The sequence below is a fragment of the Diospyros lotus genome, chromosome 6, assembly GCF_014633365.1.
Source record: "Diospyros lotus cultivar Yz01 chromosome 6, ASM1463336v1, whole genome shotgun sequence".
In the NCBI taxonomy this organism is placed as follows: Eukaryota; Viridiplantae; Streptophyta; class Magnoliopsida; order Ericales; family Ebenaceae; genus Diospyros; species Diospyros lotus.
The window spans coordinates 19,973,709-19,993,562 of NC_068343.1; the positions used below are offsets into that span (position 1 = coordinate 19,973,709).

Consider the following 19,854-nt stretch of genomic DNA (forward strand, 5'->3'; position numbering starts at 1 on the left):
GATGACCTGCTAGTTACTAGAAATGGAAATCACAGAATCTGGAATTTAAACCATAGAGGTTACCAGGACAAATCTCAGGACTGAGATCTGTGAATGATGAAGGATTGGATCTAGAGCAGAAGAAGGGCACCATCGGCCTCCACGCACTATCGCCTGCAAGTCCACGTGCAGCTCGGGAAGATGACCCGCGACTTGCCGGATCCAGATCTGGGGTCCTTTCGACCCAACTCACAACATGCAAAGAGTAATTGAACCAAGATCAGATCTGATATGGAAACCACTTATCATGAAATCGGATCTAAAAAAAATGTTGGGGCTTTTCAAATCTGGTTTGAAACAAGCACTACCTAGGAGCCATGCAAGGCTTTGATACCAATTGTTAACGGAAGATAACTGCAAAACAGAGGGTTAGTGCAAACCAGATTCGATAACTAGATTAAACCAAAAAATAAGAACACGAAGAACAGTAAGTAAAACTTCCTGTTGAATCGTTCAAGGCTCAGATCTGGTATGTTTGTTCACCACTTTGGTAATGCCAACGAATAGAGGCCATAAAGCCGCAAAGAAGCCCCCAAACTGACAGCCTAGAAAACCTCTAACACCTCTCAATCGAAACAGAACGAAGGCCTCTCTACCCAATCGATCAAAGCCACACAAAGTAGGTCACCACAAAGGTAGATTAGTCACAAAGATGGTGGGTTAAAAGCACAAAGCCAAGAGAGAAACCTTTCCCGTAAAAGAGTCCTAAGTCTGAAATATGTATAGCTTGAGATCGGCATCGAAGGATTGCCCCTCACACATAAGGAAATGCGACCGCGAGAATGGAAGGATAGATCAACTCACAAAAGACAAGAAGTCCCAGTCATAATTGGTCGAACATGGAAGGTGAGAGAAAGCAATCAGCCAAGGAAAGAAACATGAGAGGGTAGGGTTTCGGCTACAAAAGGAGAGACACACAAGAAAGGGCCAAAATGCCCTTTTATATGAGGGCTTTAGGGCTAAGGACAATGGGCTTCTCCTACTTGAGCAAATGGGCTGAGGCCCATTTCTCCTCTAAAGTGGGATTAGGGCTTGTGGCTCGACTTTTAAAATGGGCTTCCTAAAAGTGGTGATAGACACAGGTCTTCAATCTTGTGTCGAAGCCTATGAAGAAAAATACTCACCCAAAAAATCGTCATAGTCTTAGGCCTTATTAGGAAACATAAACCAACAAATTTACACCTTGATTCCTAATAAGGATGGCACACACAGGCAACAAGAAACATGCAACAAACACATAATATATATATATATATATTTTTTTTTTACTTGTCCAATAAACTAGTCAAAATTTGATAATTGGTCAATCTTTTATTTTACTAACAAACAGTCAAATTTTAATTAGTTGGTGAGGTAAAAAAAAGAAAAAGAGTTGTAAAATTAAAAGAAATTTTTATCATTTCTCAAATATTAAATGTGTATTTATCAATTTATGAAATTTTTAAAAAAATTAAATATAATTTACCCTAAAAGTTGTTAGGATAAAATTTCAAATTTGGAGTAAATTTGAAGAACAACCAATTCTTTTAGTGAAAAATAATTTTTCTTTTACACAAACAATTTTGTTTAATTTTTTTAAAGCCACCTTCTCATGGAAATATGATGTTTTTCTGTTATTATATATTATAAAATTTTTGTTAGTATGTGAAATTATTTTCTTAAAATTATTTATGTAATAATTATTTTAAAAATTTAATATTTGCTCAAGTTATTTACAAAATATTATTGCTGAACGGCGATGGGTGAAGCATGAGGTGGCCGATGAGTGAAACAACACTGACTGAAGCAATCGGAAGAGGAGGCGACAACAAAGTATAGTGGGTGGAGAAGCAAAAGCGTTGATGGTGGCAGCATCAAAGGAAGCGGCCAACGGTGATGGAGGTTGTGGCTGCGTCGATGATGATCGACGACCAGAAAGGGAGGGCAACAGTCTCGGGTAAGAAGGAAGAAAGAAAGAGGGGAGGAGGAGATGGGGATTTGGGGTTTTGACACGTGAAGCATTTTTATTGGTTTTTTTTTTTTTTGTACAGTCAACACTCTTGTGATTGTTTGTCATGTCATTAACACATTAATGCCACATCATCAAAATGGCAATAACTCCGATGAGAACATGTTGGAAAGTCTTAAATATGATCACATTACAAAATATTTCAAAATTTTGTGATCACTTTATAAACAATTGAAATTTAGTGACCAAATTACAAAAGATATTAAAGTTTTGTGACTTTTGGTGTGAATTATCCATACTATGATAGTTCATATATTAATAGTTAATTAAGAAAGATATATAATAAATTTTATTTTTTATATTTTTTAACTAAATATATAATATTAATCAAACATTTTCATGTAAACTATAACATCATTATTATTTATCTTTATTAAAATTAAATAATAATATATATTTTTTAATATATCAATTGGTCCCATGTGTCGTGGAGCACCCTTTGCCGGCACTTTTCCTTTTTCTTTTTTCTATGCATGAAGTGGTCTCATGTGTAGTGGAGAACACTATCTCTTTCTCTTTTCTTCTTTGTACATAAATGATCAAGTCTTAAAAGAGCATTATTTTTTAATCTAAAGCATTTGTATTAATTTCACTACAAGAAAAACGGGTTTTAACGACAGAAAAATCAATCGTTGAAAATTAATTTTTGGTCGTTAAAAAGTTGTAACGGGAATTTTTCTGTCGTCGGTCGTCGTTATTGCCTCTGAGGATAAAAGTCTTTAACGACGGAATGATAAACCCATCGTTATTGTATTAACGACCGTATGATTTCCGTCGTTAAAAATAATTATTAACTACCAAATTATAACCCAATAACGATAATATTTTTCGTCGTTAATAGTCTAAACAATTAGTGACAATATAATTCATGTCGTTAAAAATAACTTTTTAGTTATTAAAACACAAACCAATAACGATAATATTTCATTTTGTTAATAATGTGAACAATTAGCGACGGTATGATTCCTATCGTTAAAAAAAATATTTTTTTATTTATTTTTATTTTTTTAATAGTATGAAAACAATTGCTAGTCATCAATGACAAAAACATCATGTTTTGATATAAACCACCAAACCTATATATCATTATCTATATCAAATTGGAATAAAACTCATAAAATTAAACATGTCATTCCAATAACACCAAAGTAATCATTATCTATTAGCATTTACACACCAAAAGTAGTATATATATATATGTGTTAATTGCCAACAAATTACACCAAAAAATATGTTCAACTAAAAATAACCCTTTGACAATTGTATATACTATTCAAAAATGTACACCAAAAAAGATATTGAACTAAAAGTAATACTTTAACAATCATATATACAATTCAAAAATGTGTAACAAAACACTATATATAGTCATAAAACTGTTCATGTACTCCAAGACAACAGTTGTTTCCTCTAGAGTCTTGTTGTCTCATTGACCTACAAAAAAAAAAAAAAAAAAAAACACGAAATTAGAGTCAAAGAAGTGTTCAAATGGTAGGTAGGACGGTAAGCCACTTCTCTTTTGCGCCACAACTATTGCACTTAAGAAGCCCAGTTACATATGCAATCACTTGAACAAAGTAGATATTAGAATTTCATATCTTTGGGTTAGATGTAACTACGAAAAATGCCCTGGTATATCATATTACATTTCGACAGAAATGAAAGGGGACAGATTGTAAGGGATCACTTTGATACCACTTGTTAGGGAATAAATCAAACACAAACAAATTTTGTAACATGCACATAATCAAAATCAGATGCGCAAAGATTTAACATGACTAGGCAATGTGCCTACATCCTGGGTAAAAGAGCACAAATTCACCATGCGAATAATAGGTTACAAAAGAGTAAAACTATCTCACTCAACCCCAATTTACCCAAACTCAAAATCTCATTAAGATTCTACAATACTCACCACTTAATGTCTCCCACCCCCATCCGAGAATAAGATAGATCAGAATTGGACATAAAAATCCTCTTTGTTTTACTTTTGTTGGATCATCTAAATTTTAAATTGAAGGCAACCTCAACACGGATAATTAGATATATTTCCAATAAAAAGGTGAAGGTGCACCTCACTTTAGTTATTTTGTACAGTTTCTCATAATTCTTTCCACTTTCCTCATTCTCCTCTGAAAAAATGTTCTATTATCATCTACCATGATTTCCACTTTATGATCTTACTAATGAAAATAGCAAGGAGAAAGAGAAGAAGAATCAGATAGAGAAAAAGGTGTAGAAAATCCCTGAGAAGAACGGGAGAAGCACATCTGAATACTTTGTATAATCAATATTAATAAAATGTAAAAAAATTCTGATTATACTCCTATTTATTCAAGAAAATTGATAATCCTAATAGGAGTTAGAAAAATAAAACTCTGCTAGGGAATATTCCTATCCTAAATTGACTTGGCTTCTAGCTTCCTAATCTTATTTTTTTCTCCTAAAATGGGTTCAAATTCATGGTTCCTTATTACTACAATATCAAAATCTTAACTATCTGTGTTATTTTGAAACATATCCATTACACTGTTCAAGTCTTAACTTAGTTCATACCCCCTAGTTTTTTCTTTTCTTTCCTTTTTAGAGAGAGAGAGAGAGAGACAGAGAGAGAGAGATAGCGCACCTGGTGAGGATTGCAGTCTATGATAGATTGTTCTTTGAATTTTTGCTTACAAGAGAAGTTACGGTTCCCCTGTATACGCATGGTGCCATAGTGATCACAGTACAGTTTTCCTAATATTAGATTGTATATGGAAGTCGTTACCTGAAAAGAGAAACTCAAACTTCATACTAGGTGAGAAAAATGAAAATATAATGATCCAGAGCCAAATTTGCATGTTCTTTTGGGCCATACCTTACTCCATTGGAAAACTTCTCCATTATCAAATTCCAAGGTCAACACACCAAGAGGATCAAGCTGATTTGAGCAACCCCAAAACTTGCTTTTAAGATTGTTATCTCCCCAGAATTTCCATCCTGTACCCTCACAATGGCATGCTACAATCATTGGATGGTGACTAACCTGAAAAAAGTAAAAGCATCTTTAGAATAGCATTCCCATTGGGAAGAAGCTCTAATGCATTTTCATGTTAAATACATATAATAACTCAATATGAAGATGTCATCTTTTAATAATAAGAAATTAAATGCAAAACTTGTATGGTGTTAACCATTATAGGTACATAAACAATTTTTGTTATGAAGTTATCAAAAGCTTCTTTAGTTATGGCTAGAAACCCCATTATTTTCTTTCTTCTGTTGTTCTTACTATTTGTCTTCACCACTATTGTTCAATACCCTATTTACCACCAATTTTTACATTTCAAGAGCACTTTTCCACCTAATCCTATGCTATTGTGCACTTCTCATCATCCTACAGGTTCTGATTTCTGAGCAAGTAAGAAAGAAATTAAAGTTCTAATTCATAACATCTCCTTCAGCATTATCTTATTCTAGTTGTCTGGCAGTCTCAATTTAAAGCAGTCACACCTATTTTGTCTGGCAGCTCCTTTTTCATTTTTCTTTTTGATCGGGACTTTTGATCCTTTATTAGAAGAACATGTTGGCCTTGGAGTTGACAAACCCCTTACCTTTCCTCTAAGTAAAGTACCTGGAGGTATGAAGACATGTTTACCAGTCTTTGAGCCTTCCTTGCCTTTTGTCTCTTTCATATTACTACAAAGCACAACCAAAATAAATTAGTAACATATAACAAAATAAACATGCATGCACAATAAAAACTAAGTATGCACAATATATGCATGCACATATAAAAGTAAATGCAAAAAGAGTTCAAATTCAATACTTAGTTTCTTTCCTTTCTTTTCTTTGAATAAATAGTTGTGTTAACTACCATTGGGTCCATGTCTATCCTTGTCCAATGCACATTATCACCTATATCCATTGAGTTGGAAGCTTGAAATTCAGGTGGGATTGATGCATTTTGAGGACTGATTTCAAATGTTTGATTTGCATCATCAATGTCATCATCCTTTTGAAATGGCAAATTATATAAATCACGAGGCTGTGTTTTTGTAACTACATGCCATCCTTTGATGTAGTTGTCATCCATATAAAATACTTGGGATGCTTGATTGGCTAATACAAAGTGATCATTACCTTTCAAAAATTGGCATGGGTTAATGGATACGAATCCATATTTATCGACCTTGATGCCGTTATTTGTATCATGAACATCAAACCATTTGCATCGAAATAGTACTACTCTATTGTTATCAAGATATTGTAATTTGTAACTCAATTACTTCGGTCAAAATGCCATAGTAGTCTATTTCATCCTTCCCATTTCCCACATCACCAAGTACAACTACTCTACTATTTTGTGCCGTTAATTTTTTATCATAGTCTTCCACATGAAACCTATACCCGTTGACAATGACAACATGCTCTCATCTATGTTGCTCCGATCTTGACTATGTAATCTTTTGCAACCTACAAATCAATTATTTTAAGTGAATTCACATATAATAAAATAAAGCATAAAAAGAATCACAATACACTTACCCTAAACTTGAACCATTTAGTAAAATTTATATTTCACTTTTGCTTGGATAGTTGTAAGGCTATGACTGATTGAATTCTAGAATACTCTCTATAGATATAAAATAGTTATTATTGAGTATAACAAAATTAAAAGAAAGTGACATTAAGATTAAAGTGTATTGTTTGGGACAGCTAGTTGAACACAAATCTAAACACACTAGTTGAAGACACGCTCGCTGCTGCCTCCTAATGTCAAAAGACAATGCTACCCCTCGCTCCCTTTCTTTCTTTCTTTCTCTGTTTCCCTAACGCTGTGCTTGTTTGGGAGGAGGAAAGGGATGGCACAAAGATATATAATTTAAACTACAATGGGAAAATATTTTTAAAAGAAATAAAATAATAAAAATATTTTAAAATATTTTTCAATCTCTTTATTTACATTATTAAGTGAAAGAGTTTCCTTTTCCTTATGTCTTGTCTTTTCTCTGTTACTTAATATAATTAGAAGTTGTATTATTTATTTATGCATGTGTGTAGGCAGTAAGTAAACAACCAACATCAACAAGACCTCAGTTCAAGATTATGTTCCTTTCTCAAGAAGTCTCAGATAATCATTGAAAGACATGCAACTAAATTAGATGCAAAATTTCTGCTCCAATATTCAAAACCTATAATTAACTATTAATATTAATTTCAAGCTTCATTAATTATTGCTAGATGTCTGTCATTGCTGTCCACCTTATGGATATGGATGAGAGAAATATCAAAAGCCTGGCAGTTCCATAAACTAATTGCCATACATATATAATTAACTATTAATTCAGACTTATCTCCATTGAGATTCAAAAATTACATACATTTTAAGGTAATTTTTATTAATGAAGATGTGGGTCGTTGAAAAAGTGAGATTCAATTAAACACTATGAAACTACAACATAATTTAATATATTTGCATGCTAAGGTTTTAAATATATATTAATTAGTCCCCTAAGTTTAAACGTTGATATCACTTTTGATGGATACCCTAGGATGCAATTAATTAAATCTCTAGTTTAACATGATCAACGAGGAGAAGAAAGCAACTTTGGTGTATAGATTTAATTAGGATAACTATATATATATATATATGTCCCAGTTATGTTCTATTCTCCATTAGTAGAAGACTGGAAAAAGCATCAAACAGAGATTGAATGAAGACAAAAGACATGAACATTGCAGAAGGCCATCACCGCCCCCCCCCCCCCCCCCCCCACCATTGCAGTTGGCCGCCATATTTATATACATAGACACACACACACATCCCAGTGACCCTGTATTCCCCCTTACTGCACTTTCTACTTTGTTTATTCATTCATTTGTTGAAAAACATACTGAACTTCAATTAAATGCCACAACCCACAAACGCCCTTCAGCTTTAGTGGGGATGATGCGGAGAGATGGGGTGATGTTCTAGGAGGTGGATGGCCGCAACCAAAGTTTGTTGTGTATGTATGTATATATATGCAGAATAGAAACTAAGTGACATACCGAGTTGATGTAGTGATAGAGCTGGAGGCGATGGATGAGAGACGGCGGCGAGGAGGCGGTGATGGAGCTAGAGGTGGCGGCGGCGTTGAGGCGTTAGATGAGAGATGGTCAGATTCAGCAAGGAGGTTTGGGAATTAGGGGATTTGGGAGGGATTTGGGAATTAGGGCATTTGGGAATTGAGGGGAAAGAGGCGGGGACACCCGCCTTTAGTTTTATTATTTTTTATTTTTTTTAAATATTTATTTGTTAATTAATAAAAAATAAAATAATTTATGAAATTAATATTAATAATTATTTAATTGATAAAAATAAAATAATTTAATATTATAATAATTGATAAAATAATTTAAATTACTACATCAAATTCATATTTATTTAAAAATATAATTATATTATAAATAAATCTAATAATTATAATAAATTAATTTGATAAATTGTACTCTTTTTAATATGTTCATATTTTTTTAATATATTATATTATCAATAAATAACTAATGCTCAATTATCATAGTTTAATAAATATATTTGTGCATTTATAAAAAAATATAATTATATTAAGAATTGCTTATATAAGTGTTAGTTAAACTTTAATAATTTTTTTATTATTATTTTATGGTTCGAATTAAAAATTTTAGTCATTAATAGCGGAAAAATGATATATTAACGACGACTTATTTTACCTGTCGTTAAAAGTTATCTTATAATGACGGAATTTATATTTAGTCGTTAATAGTATTACATTAATGATCAAAATTAATGTGGCTAATTTTTGATCGTTAATGCTTATTTTTGTTATAGTGTTTGATAAGGTGCCTTAAACTTGAAAATTATGTATAATAAATATATTTTATTTAAAAAATAAAATATATTTATTAATTTTTATCTTATATCTTTAAAATACAATATAGAAAACTTATTTCTTTTTTCTTTTCTATAATCTCGTCTTCAATCTAATCTATAGGCCCCGGGCTTTCTCCTCACCCCCGTGCGATTTTGTTCACCCCCTTTTAAGGGGGGTGACCATCACCCTCATTGTTTTGAGGGTAAAAAATAACAGAACGGCAGTGAAATATTATTTTTCATGCAACTGTTCCGTTATTTTTAACCCTTAAAACATTGAGGGTGATGGTCACCCCGTTAAAGGGGTGAACAAAATCGCAGTGCTCCCTCTCTCTCTCTTTATATATATATATAGAGAGAGAGAGAGAGAGAGAGATGGATGTATTGAAAAATATATATGATTTTTTTAGAAAAAGAAATGAAAAACATATATGATTTTGAAGTGATCATATATATATAATAATTTATTTACGTATATTTAAAATTTTAAAATTATAATAAATAAAAAAAATCAACAGAGATAAAACAACTTAATTACATGTTTAATTATGGATTAGAATTGATGATGATCGCTCCAACTTAATTACTAATCTGTCAAAAAAATTATAATCTAACAAAAGGTTTCATCCTTTCCAATGCGGCAAACAACAATGTTATTTTAATTCGATCCACGAAGCTTCGCAGAGAGTGGTTGAAAGGCAACTTCCATGGATCTTTGCAGTGGTTGAAAGGAAATTAAAAGCTGGCCCCACCTCACAATAATTCAACACCATGACGCCATTTGAAATTGCTTGGAATTGGGATTGGGATTGGGATTTGCCCCTTCCATTTATCATCATTTTGTGGCTATCTTCAAAGACTCAGCCACTGCAATCAGATCAAACTATTGGAAGCAAGTTTCGAAAGTTTGTTTTAGTTTTATTTATTTTCTTAAATATTGCGATACATATGCTGATCATTAAATTATATATTATGATTGATTGATGATGCGTTATAATAATCCTACCAAATTAGAGTATAACTAATTAACGCAGTGTCTTGTGTTGTTCTTCTTTCTGCTGAACTGTGTTTTGAACTTCATTTTATATGTATATATGTTTGGTTTTGTATTCATCGTCTTCATTTTATTCATGTTTAGGGTTGTCCATGGCTGCTTCATCGTCATCTCTAATCCCACCACCACCACAGCATAAAATTCAAAATATTGACAATTAGTGTAAGCTAAAATATATCATATTAGATTTGTTTATTTATAAAATATATATTAAGAATATATAATGGTGTATTGTAAGTAGATAAGTTAAACAATAACGCATGCTATAATATGTAAGTAATTAATCATGACTTGATGATGCACTGTGATTGGATGGTTGATTTTCAAATATTTTAGTTTTAAATTAAGACGCAAGGCAAGGCAACCTCCGGTGAGCTTCGCAGTGATTGAACGGCAATCTCTTCAAGGACAAAAATTGAGGTAAACACCATTATATGATTTGAAATTATTTGGAATTGGGATTGGAATTTGCACTTACCCTTTATCATTCTCTTCATCACTTTGTGGCTATCTTCAACGACTCAGCGACTGCGATCAGATCAAACTATATATTGGAAGCAAGTTTTGCAAGTTTGTTTTAGTTTTATTTATTTTCTTAAATATTTTGGAACATATGCTGATTATTAAATTATTATGATTGATTGATGATGCGTTATCATAATCCTACCAAATTAGAGTATAACTAATTACCGCAGTGTTTTGTTGTTCTTCTTCTTGCTGAATTGTGTTTTGAACTTCATTTTATGTGTATGTATATATTCATGTTTAGGCTTGTCCATGGCTGCTTCATCCTCATCTCCCATCCCACCACCACAGCGGAAATATAACTTCTTCTTGAATTTTTGCGGCCTTGATACCCGCGAGTCCATTATTAGTCATCTACGAGTTGATTTGGAGCGAAACGGTTTTCACACATTTAGAGATGACGAAAACTTGGATGGAGGACAAAGTATTGGGCCAGGACTATTGGAAGCAATTGCGAATTCATCAATGTCTCTTGTTGTGTTCTCAAAAAACTACCTTGCATCGACATGGTGCCTACTCGAACTAGAGAAGATTATGGAGTGTAGAAAGAACTCACAGCATTTTGTTTTGCCCATCTTTTATAAGATAAAGCCATCTGAAATACGATACTTAAAAAGGGAGTAGTGCAGAAATCTTGGCCAAATGCAAAGAAGAAGTTCCCAAGATGGAGAATTGGAGAGCAATTGTGACTGAAGTTGCCAATTTGAGTGGTATAGTCTCCAATAACTATAGGTATACTTTTTTTTTGATAATCACTTAATTTTGATTATTGAAATGTTTGTAGAACTATAGTGTTATTCTTTTTTTTTTTTTTTAATTCGATCCTTTTGGACTAATTAATAGGGATGAAGCAAGCTTGGTTAAGAATATTGTTAAACAGGTTCAAAGACAATTAAATTTGTACATAGATTTAAATGTTGCAACCCATCCAGTTGGAATAGAGCCTCGTTTACAAAAGCTACTCAAGGAGTTGTACTTGGAGTCATCTGATGATGTTCGCATTATTGCAATATGGGGAGTCGGTGGTCTAGGTAAGACAACAATTGCCAAAACTGCGTATAATCATATTTGTAGCAGGTTTGAAGGTTGCAGCTTTGTCGCCAATGTTAGAGAAACATGGGAGAAATCAAATGGGGATTTGCTTGATTTGCAAAATTAAATTCGATCTGATATCTTGAATGAGAATTATAAAATGAGAAACTCTCACGAGGGGGTTCAATTCTTAAAACACATAGCTTTCCAAAGAAAAGTGCGTCTAGTTCTTGATGATGTAAATCATGTGAAATAGTTAAATGCACTAGCCATCGATCCACAATTTCTTTATCGTGGGAGTAGAATTATTGTGACTACTAGAGATATTTCTTCCTTGAACTCGCTTCAATCAATTCTTATCATATATGAGCTTGAGCATTTCAATATGGATGAATCTCTTCAACTCTTTAGTTTGCATGCCTTCAACGAACATTATCCTCTAGAGGACTTTATGGAGCTTTCAAATACAGTGGTGGATTATGCTGGGGGTATTCCATTAGTTCTTGAAGTTTGGGGTTCTTTTTTGAATGGTAAAAACAATGGTGAGTGGAGAGATGCAACTAGAAAATTGAAAAAGATTCCTCATGGTGAAGTTCAAAAAATAGTAAGGATAAGTTTTGATTCATTAGATGAAAAAGAGAAAAAATTGTTCCTAGATATAGCATGCTTCTTTGTTGGTGAGAGTAAAAATTTTGCCATTCAAGTATTGGAAGCCTGTGAGTTTTTCCCAGTAATTGGATTTCGACGCTTGGAGGATCTTTGTCTCCTAAAATATGATCCAGGACATGTGATTGTAATGCATGATATTCTCAAGCAAATGGGTAAGGAGATAATTCAACAAGAAAGTGATGATCCAGGAAAACGCAGTAGATTATGGGATTCCAAAGATGCCCTTAAAGTCCTGAAAAATTGTGAGGTGAGATCCACACTGGTTAACTTCTCATTAACATTTGATGTTTTCTTTTTTATTTTTTGCTCAACAAGAAAAATAGAGAAAACAAGAAGATGGCAAACAAAAAAAATTAGGACAAAAATGTACCAAAATTTTGTTGTTGTTAATACAGCTTTTGATGTGTAATTGTTGCATGAATGTCAAAATGCATATGTATATCCACATTCTCAATCCTATTTTTTCCACCAATGTAATTAATTTTTTCCTTTGATATGTGATGGGTGGTAGGGAACTGAAACAGTTGAGGGCCTTATCCTGTTACCCAATGGAAAAGATATTAAAGTGAAAGCAAAAGTATTTCAAAAGATGAAAAGACTGAGGGTGCTTCATCTCGATCATGTTCTACCTAGTCCTGGCAACAAGCTTTTGTTCAGAAATTTTGGCTACAAGCATTTGTCCAGAAATTTAGTATGGCTACGTTGGCATCACTTTGATCTCAGCGTTTTGCCATCACAATTATACTTGGGGAATTTGGTTGCTCTTGACCTAAGTTACAGCAACATAAAACGAGTTTGGAGGGGAACTATGGTGAAATCTTTATTTCTTATATATTTCTCTTTTTCAAACACTGATATAAATCACTTGGATGCACATTTACCATGTGTATACCATATCATATGAGAACTAATCTTTTATTGTTGTTTTCAACAGGTTTTAGGTAAATTGAAATTTCTTAACCTCAGTTATTGTCATAACTTAACCACAACTCCTAATTTTTTTGGGCTCCCCAATCTTGAGGAATTGATTCTTGACGATTGCGTAAGATTACAAGAGGTGGATAAGTCTATTGGACATCTCCACAAATTAATTATTCTATGCCTCGATAATTGCCAGAGCCTTAGGAAACTTCCGTCGGAGATGGCCAACTTAAAATCTCTTGAAAGATTATCAATCTCTTTGTCCTCCTGGGACCAGCGTCGAACATTGACAAAAAGGAGTGCAGGTTTTATTGGGTTGCCACCAAACTTTGTACAGGGCTTCAGTTGCTTGAAGACATTGAACATGGAACGCTGCTCTATTCAATTACCTAATGAAATTGGGAATATGATCTCATTAACCTTTTTAACTATTTGTGAATGTAAATTTGATTACCTGCCAGAGAGTATATGCAGCCTTACAAAATTGGAGATTTTATTTATTATAGATTGCCGGATGTCAAATCTGCCAAGTGAACTTGGGAGGTTGAACCGATTGCGTCATTTGAATCTTCAGGGAAATAACTTTTGTAGCCTGCCAGAGAGCATCGGTGACCTTACGAAGTTAAGGAATCTCAATTTGTGTCGTTGTGAAAGACTCCAATCACTCCCAAAGCTTTCAGGTGGTCCGTGTTTGATCGTCGCCATTAACAGTTGCCCATCATTGAGAAGAATATCACTCGAATCAATCACGAACAGTAGAATCATATCTTGTTACATGTGTCCTAAATTGGACATGAATTGTTTTGTCCATGAAATCGGAACAAGTTTTTTCAACTACAAGGTACTAACGCTCTTTCTTTTATATCTACTACTATATATATAGTAGAAACAAAACAAAATGATTCATTATTTTTCTATGTTATTAAACAATGATTATGATACTAATTTGAGCTAATTATTTTGCAATTTATACACTTTAGCGGTGAGGAATCAAAATTTGGAATGTACTATTTTGAAATGTACTAACACGACATGATTTATGCTTATATATTCAGGTTGTATGTTCAGTTAGAATTCATTATTTAGAGTGCATGTTTCCTATTCGGTTGCAGCATGAGACCACAAATTCATATTATGCTCTCAAGGTGCCACCTCTTGGAGTCGGAAATAAGCATTTTATTCGATGCACTTTTTATGTTGTCTACAGGATTGAGATCTGGCACCATTCCTGGTCAATGAAATACACACTCCGCAACAAAACCAAAGACATTTCTATTGATATCGACTGTTCATCTATGGTGTTTGGGCCTACTAGCACAGAGATTAGAGATCATATCATTTTTGAGTATAGGTCTTTTCACGTGGACAAGTTGGAATTGAAAGAAGGTGATGAAATAGAAATTTCTTGGACACCTGACAATAATGTGGTTTTGAAGAGATGGGGAGTTCATGTCAGTTATGACACAACTGATGATCATCATTAGTAGTAAGTCCCTCTCTAACACAAGATTGTAGATTGATTGAATCAAGAAATTGATGAATTCTATTTTTTGTAGCATACATATATATATATATGTATAACCATTTAGCCATGTCTTTTAAGTTCATGTCAGTTGTGACCATGTTCTTTTATATAGTTATCTTACTCGAACACCAAATTTTTATATAGAAAAATATAGTCTCGAGATGAATTTAAAAATTATCATATTTGAGGCATGGAAGTGCCCAGACCAAATATGCAGGACACTAATCATCGGTCCAAAGATATTAAAAAAAAAAACTATGAATTCCAAGATTGGTCCTGTCCTGGGCAAAAATCCTTCCTTAGCTCTAAACTGAGCCTAACATCGCTTTGGGCCCAAAATTTCGACCGTAAACATTCAGAAGGAAAGTACCTATCCCCTTTGGGTCATGGCATAAGACAATGAATGGCGACCACCAGTAGTCCTTCGCAAGGGTTTGAAGAATTATTGTATGTAAATTGCTGCCACTTCTTCTGCCATTTAAGTTATTTTTCTCAAAATTTTTTGTAGTTTGAAAGATTTTAGATGTTTTTCAATGTTTTATTTTTTTGATATTTCTTTCTTTCGTTATCAATAACGGCATTGATAATGAAATATATCCAACCCAACCCAATCGAGCTGGGGTATAAAAGGGCATGTGGAAGGGCATTGTTGGCCATTGTTCATGGAAGATTTTGACGGTTATAACTAATCAATGTAATCGCCTTGCTCTTATGGCCCACAAATCCAAAAAAACCAAAACGATTCTATTGTTTGATCTTAATAGACCTAGAAATTAATTTTTTTTAAAAAAGATTTCCCATTTTTGGAAAGACATCGCTAGCCACTGTCCATGGAAGATTTTAACAATAAAAATTGTCCATCACGATTGCCATGGTCTTATGATCCACATAACCACAAAAACCAAAATGATCTAACGATTAGATCTCAATGGATTTGAAAAAATGTTATCCGTTCTAGAATGGCATCGCTAGCTACCGCCCATGGCAATTTTGATGACCAAAATTGACCATTAGGATCGCATTGGTCTTGTGACACACATAACCAAAACGATTCAATGGTTGGATTTCAATATATCTAAAAATTAATTTTTTTTAAAAAAAAGTTTACTTTTTTTTGGAAGGATATTGTTGGCCACTGTCTATGGCTGATTCCAACAATCAGAACTGACTATCGGAATCACCTTGGTCTTATGACCTACATATAGAAAAACCAAAACAATCCAATGATTGGATCTCACTAGATTTAAAAATGATTTTTTTAGAAAAAATACTACCCATTTTTGGTTTTTGGAAAAGATTACCCATTTTTAGAAGGGCATTGCTAGCCATTGTTCATGGCAGATTCTGACAATTGAAAGTGACCATCGCAATTACATTGGTCTTATGATCCACATAACCAAAAATAAAACGATCTAATGATTGGATCTCAATAGATTTGGAAATTATTTTTTTGAAAAAATGTTACCCATTTTGGAATGGCATTGTTGACTACCATCCATGGTAGATTTTGATGATCAAAATTGGCCACTGGGATCGCCTTGGTCTTGCGACACACATAGCCAAAAATCAAAACGATCTAATTGTTGAATTTCAATAGATTTAAAAATTAATTTTTTGTAAAAAGAATATTTATTTTTGGAAAGGCATTGCTGGCCATCGTATTCCAACAATTGGAATTGACCATTGCAATCACTTTGATCTTATGACCAACATATAGAAAAATCAAAACAATCCAATGATTGTGTAATATTCTGAAAATTTAGAAATAAATAATAATTATAAATATCAGTATTGAGGTCATTATTGGGTATTTAAAAATTTAAGGAAAAATAATAGGTTAAGTTGTTTTGCAAATTAAGGTAATTAATTATTTTATTTGGGGATATTTTTGGAAATAATGAAGGAATTAATTAGGTGAAATTTTAGGAATATTCAGGGTATAAGTCTATTAAGAGGAAAATTGGAGTCCGGGGTGTGAATTTCAGAAATTTCGGGGATGCTGGTGCAAATCTCCAAAGTTGGCTGGGAGTCACCTTAAAATTAAATGGAAGCGTTTAATAGTTGAAGGCAACGTGTGGCGTAGGTGGTTGCGTGCGCGAGGGATCAGGGGGGGTGATGCAGGTTCAAGCCTGCAGGTGCGTGCACGAGGGAGGATTTTGGCCGGAATTTTTCAGCCATTCCTTGCCCAAAACGGCGTCTTTTTGGGCAAGGTGGTGGGCAGCCAGCAGCTGCCACGCGGCGCGCGCTGAGCTGTCCACTTTTTGGATTTTTAAAGCCCGATTTCAGTAGCAATCGAGAATCATTTCGAGCAGCAAACAACAAGGAAAATTAAAGAGAAGAAGAAGACGCGCTCTGGTGGGAAATTTGGAGGAAAAATTGAAGATTAAATTTGGTTTGATCACGGTTTAATTAGTTAGGTGAGTAGAGAAATATGTATTAATCATTTTGTACGGTTGGAATTTAATTTTGGATCCGATTTTGTTAATTTTGGGGGTTTATGGTAATTTGCAGCGTGTATTAATTTGGTGGCGTGTGGGCGTGAAAACACTGGAAACAGCTAAATAGAGGCAAGCTCCCTTCTACCTTGTGAACTCTTTCCATTTTATGATTCCCACGCCTTTTCTTAATTAGTTTCAATTTTGCGTATTAATTATACAAATCGAGGATTTTATTAGCGTGAATTAATTTAAATTAAATATGAGACTTATTAGGGTTTTATTTGTTGTGTGCCTACGGGGTATTTTGTACCGCCCTCATTCCTTTCAGAATGATGTTGAACCCGACTTGGGGACTAGATTCTTAGAGGTATGAGTTTATGTATGGATTTCTCGGGTGTGAGTCAGTTAGGGCTATCGAGCAGTGGGGCAGGGGTCGGCTATTTGGTGACGTTGGAGTAGACTATTATACGACCCTGAAGTCGATCGTCGGGCGGACACCCTTAGTCACTGATCGTTAATCGGTGCCGGACACTACTGACTAACTCTGCCATTAATGTGATTTACTGCATAATTCGATATATTGTATTACCGTTCATGGTTTGATATGCACATGGGTACAAGATGCATGTTGGGATATTCATTTATTGAGTATGCTTGGACACAAACATTCTTGCATGGTTAGATTGCATCTGGCACGAGCATATGCATCGCGTGTAGTTTATTATGTGGGCGGAGCATGGCCTGATGCCTGGATATATGGGCTCTAGTGTATCACGTTGATGCTCACTACGCCATTGCATTTTTATGTGCATTGCATGGTTACCGACAGTTCACTGGTCTCAGACGGGAGGACCGTTCCGAGGGAGCCTTCGGCTCGGCTATTCTACAGCTCGGGTGTCGAGAGGACCGACGTAAGCACGCGGGTGACGGGAGCACCGACTCGGGACAACACGCACAAGTTTGTTGGAGATATATGTTGCCTTTCAGGGTAGCGACAGGTTGGTATGAGATTTGGGTGCTGTGTGTCTTGTGTGAGCCCTAAAGACTGATACGTGCTTTTATTTACGCTTTTATACTGTGTTGGGAATCTCATGGCTTGTGTGTGTTTGGGGGTTGGTGTTCTGGGGAGAGTTTACTGGATATGTTCAGCCTCCAGCTTTCTTTTCTTTATGCTTGTTGAGTCTCTCGACTCACTTTGCTTTCCATCATTCCAGGTAGTGGTAGCGTGGGTTAAAGGCAAGGGAGTCAGCTTCTAGCGGCAGAGTCGGTATGGTGTACAAGCAGTTCTGTCAGTCCCTGTCATTTTCCCGTCAACTCTCATTTACTCTAATGTTTGAAAGGGATTTACTCTATTATTTTTGGATTGTGCCAGGTCATTCCTCGTGTCTCATGTATGTTGGCATAGGTGTCTGTATGTATTTGTTTATCTATGTTACCGCTATACTAGCAGAGTATCCGTAGTGCATGCATGTGTATAGTTTAGCTTCCGCTATTTTAATTCTTATGTATGTATGCCAAGGTAGTTTTTGTCTTATGTTTCATTTTTTCTCCTTCCATAGGCGCTCCCATTCGGGTAGTCCAGATGGTTGGGATATCCGGGTGAGCGTGCTTACAGATTGGATCTCACTAGATCTAAAAAATAATTTTTTAGAAAAAATGCAACTCATTTTTGGTTTTTGTAAAAGATTACTAGTTTTTGGAAGGGCATCACTAGCCACTGTCTAGGGTATATTTTGACAATCAAAACTGACCATCGCGATTGCCTTGGTCTTATGATCCACATAACCAAAAATCAAAACGGTTGTATCTCAATAGATTTGAAAATTAATTTTTTGAAAAAATGTTACCAGTTTTGGAATGGCATTGCCACTACCATCCATGGCAGATTTTGATGATCAAAATTGACTATTCGAATCACTTTGGTCTTATGACCAACATATAGAAAAACCAAAGAATCTAATGATTGAATCTTACTAGATCTAAAAATTAATTTTTTTAAGAAAAAGCTACTTGTTTTTGGAAGGGTATTGCCAGCCATCATCTATGGTAGATTCAGACAATTGAGACCGACCATAGAAATCGCCTTGGTTTTGTGATCCATATACTCAAAAATCAAAACGATTCAACAATTACATCTCACTAGATCTAAAAATTTAAATTAGAGAATGTTAAGTGTTTACCTTAAATCGGAGAAACTACGATCACTAGCCTTTAATAAGGCAGTCAATTGGTGGGATGAGAGGGAATGGATTGCTAGACAGGAGGAAGAGAAGGCGAGTTGATGGCTGACGGTTGCTAGTTGAAAAAGAAGAGAGATAGAGACACAGGCAAGAAAGAGATAGTAATAAGCAATTGTTAGGCTTTGGTGGGAGTTTGGCTTGCTCCCACGACTCGAGTGGGTCGAGTATCGGGTTTGACCGACCTACCATCCTATAGTTTCAACAGTAGAACCAACTAAAAAGATTTTTTCTCTTGACATATATATTTTTAGTCCTCATTGGGTCAGTTCGACCAGATACTCGATCTATCCTTGTCAAGGTATAAAAAGGCATGTGGGAGCGGGCCAAACTCCCGACCCTAGCAGTTGCTTGGTGCTTTCTCCTTCTTGCCTACATCTTTTTCTGTTCTTCTTCTTTGGCCAACAGTCATCAGTTGTTGGCTCGCCATCTCCTTCTCCTATTTGACAATTCTTTCTCTCTCTTCTGACCAAATTGTCGTCCCATACATCAGCGACTAGAATTTCTCCAATTTAAGGTAAGCATGTGTTTG

The 19,854-nt window shown here is 34.5% G+C and overlaps 1 protein-coding gene across 6 annotated transcripts; it reads left to right on the forward strand.

Annotated features, from left to right (window-relative positions):
- Positions 1-9,711: 9,711 nt before the first annotated feature.
- LOC127804734 (disease resistance protein RPV1-like) lies at positions 9,712-14,718 on the forward strand. Of its 6 annotated transcripts, none has more exons than XM_052341695.1 (5): positions 9,712-11,232; positions 11,344-12,448; positions 12,713-13,012; positions 13,136-13,963; positions 14,178-14,718. In XM_052341695.1, the coding sequence occupies exons 2-5, from the start codon at positions 11,918-11,920 to the stop codon at positions 14,604-14,606; spliced, it is 2,088 nt and encodes a 695-aa protein (XP_052197655.1). In that variant the 5' UTR covers positions 9,712-11,232; positions 11,344-11,917; the 3' UTR covers positions 14,607-14,718. The 6 variants fall into 6 exon arrangements, with proteins under 6 accessions (XP_052197655.1, XP_052197656.1, XP_052197657.1 ...); XM_052341696.1 differs by having other exon boundaries at positions 9,712-10,545; positions 10,745-12,448; XM_052341697.1 differs by having other exon boundaries at positions 9,712-10,395; positions 10,745-12,448.
- Positions 14,719-19,854: the final 5,136 nt, after the last annotated feature.

Bases quoted from the DNA above. Each gene is read 5' to 3' on its own strand.
- LOC127804734 (XM_052341694.1), top strand. From the start codon at position 11,918: ATGGATGAATCTCTTCAACTCTTTAGTTTGCATGCCTTCAACGAACAT. The intron at 13,013-13,135 runs GTGAAATCTTTA...TGTTTTCAACAG, and splicing joins GAGTTTGGAGGGGAACTATG to GTTTTAGGTAAATTGAAATT. The intron at 13,964-14,177 runs GTACTAACGCTC...TTATATATTCAG, and splicing joins CAAGTTTTTTCAACTACAAG to GTTGTATGTTCAGTTAGAAT.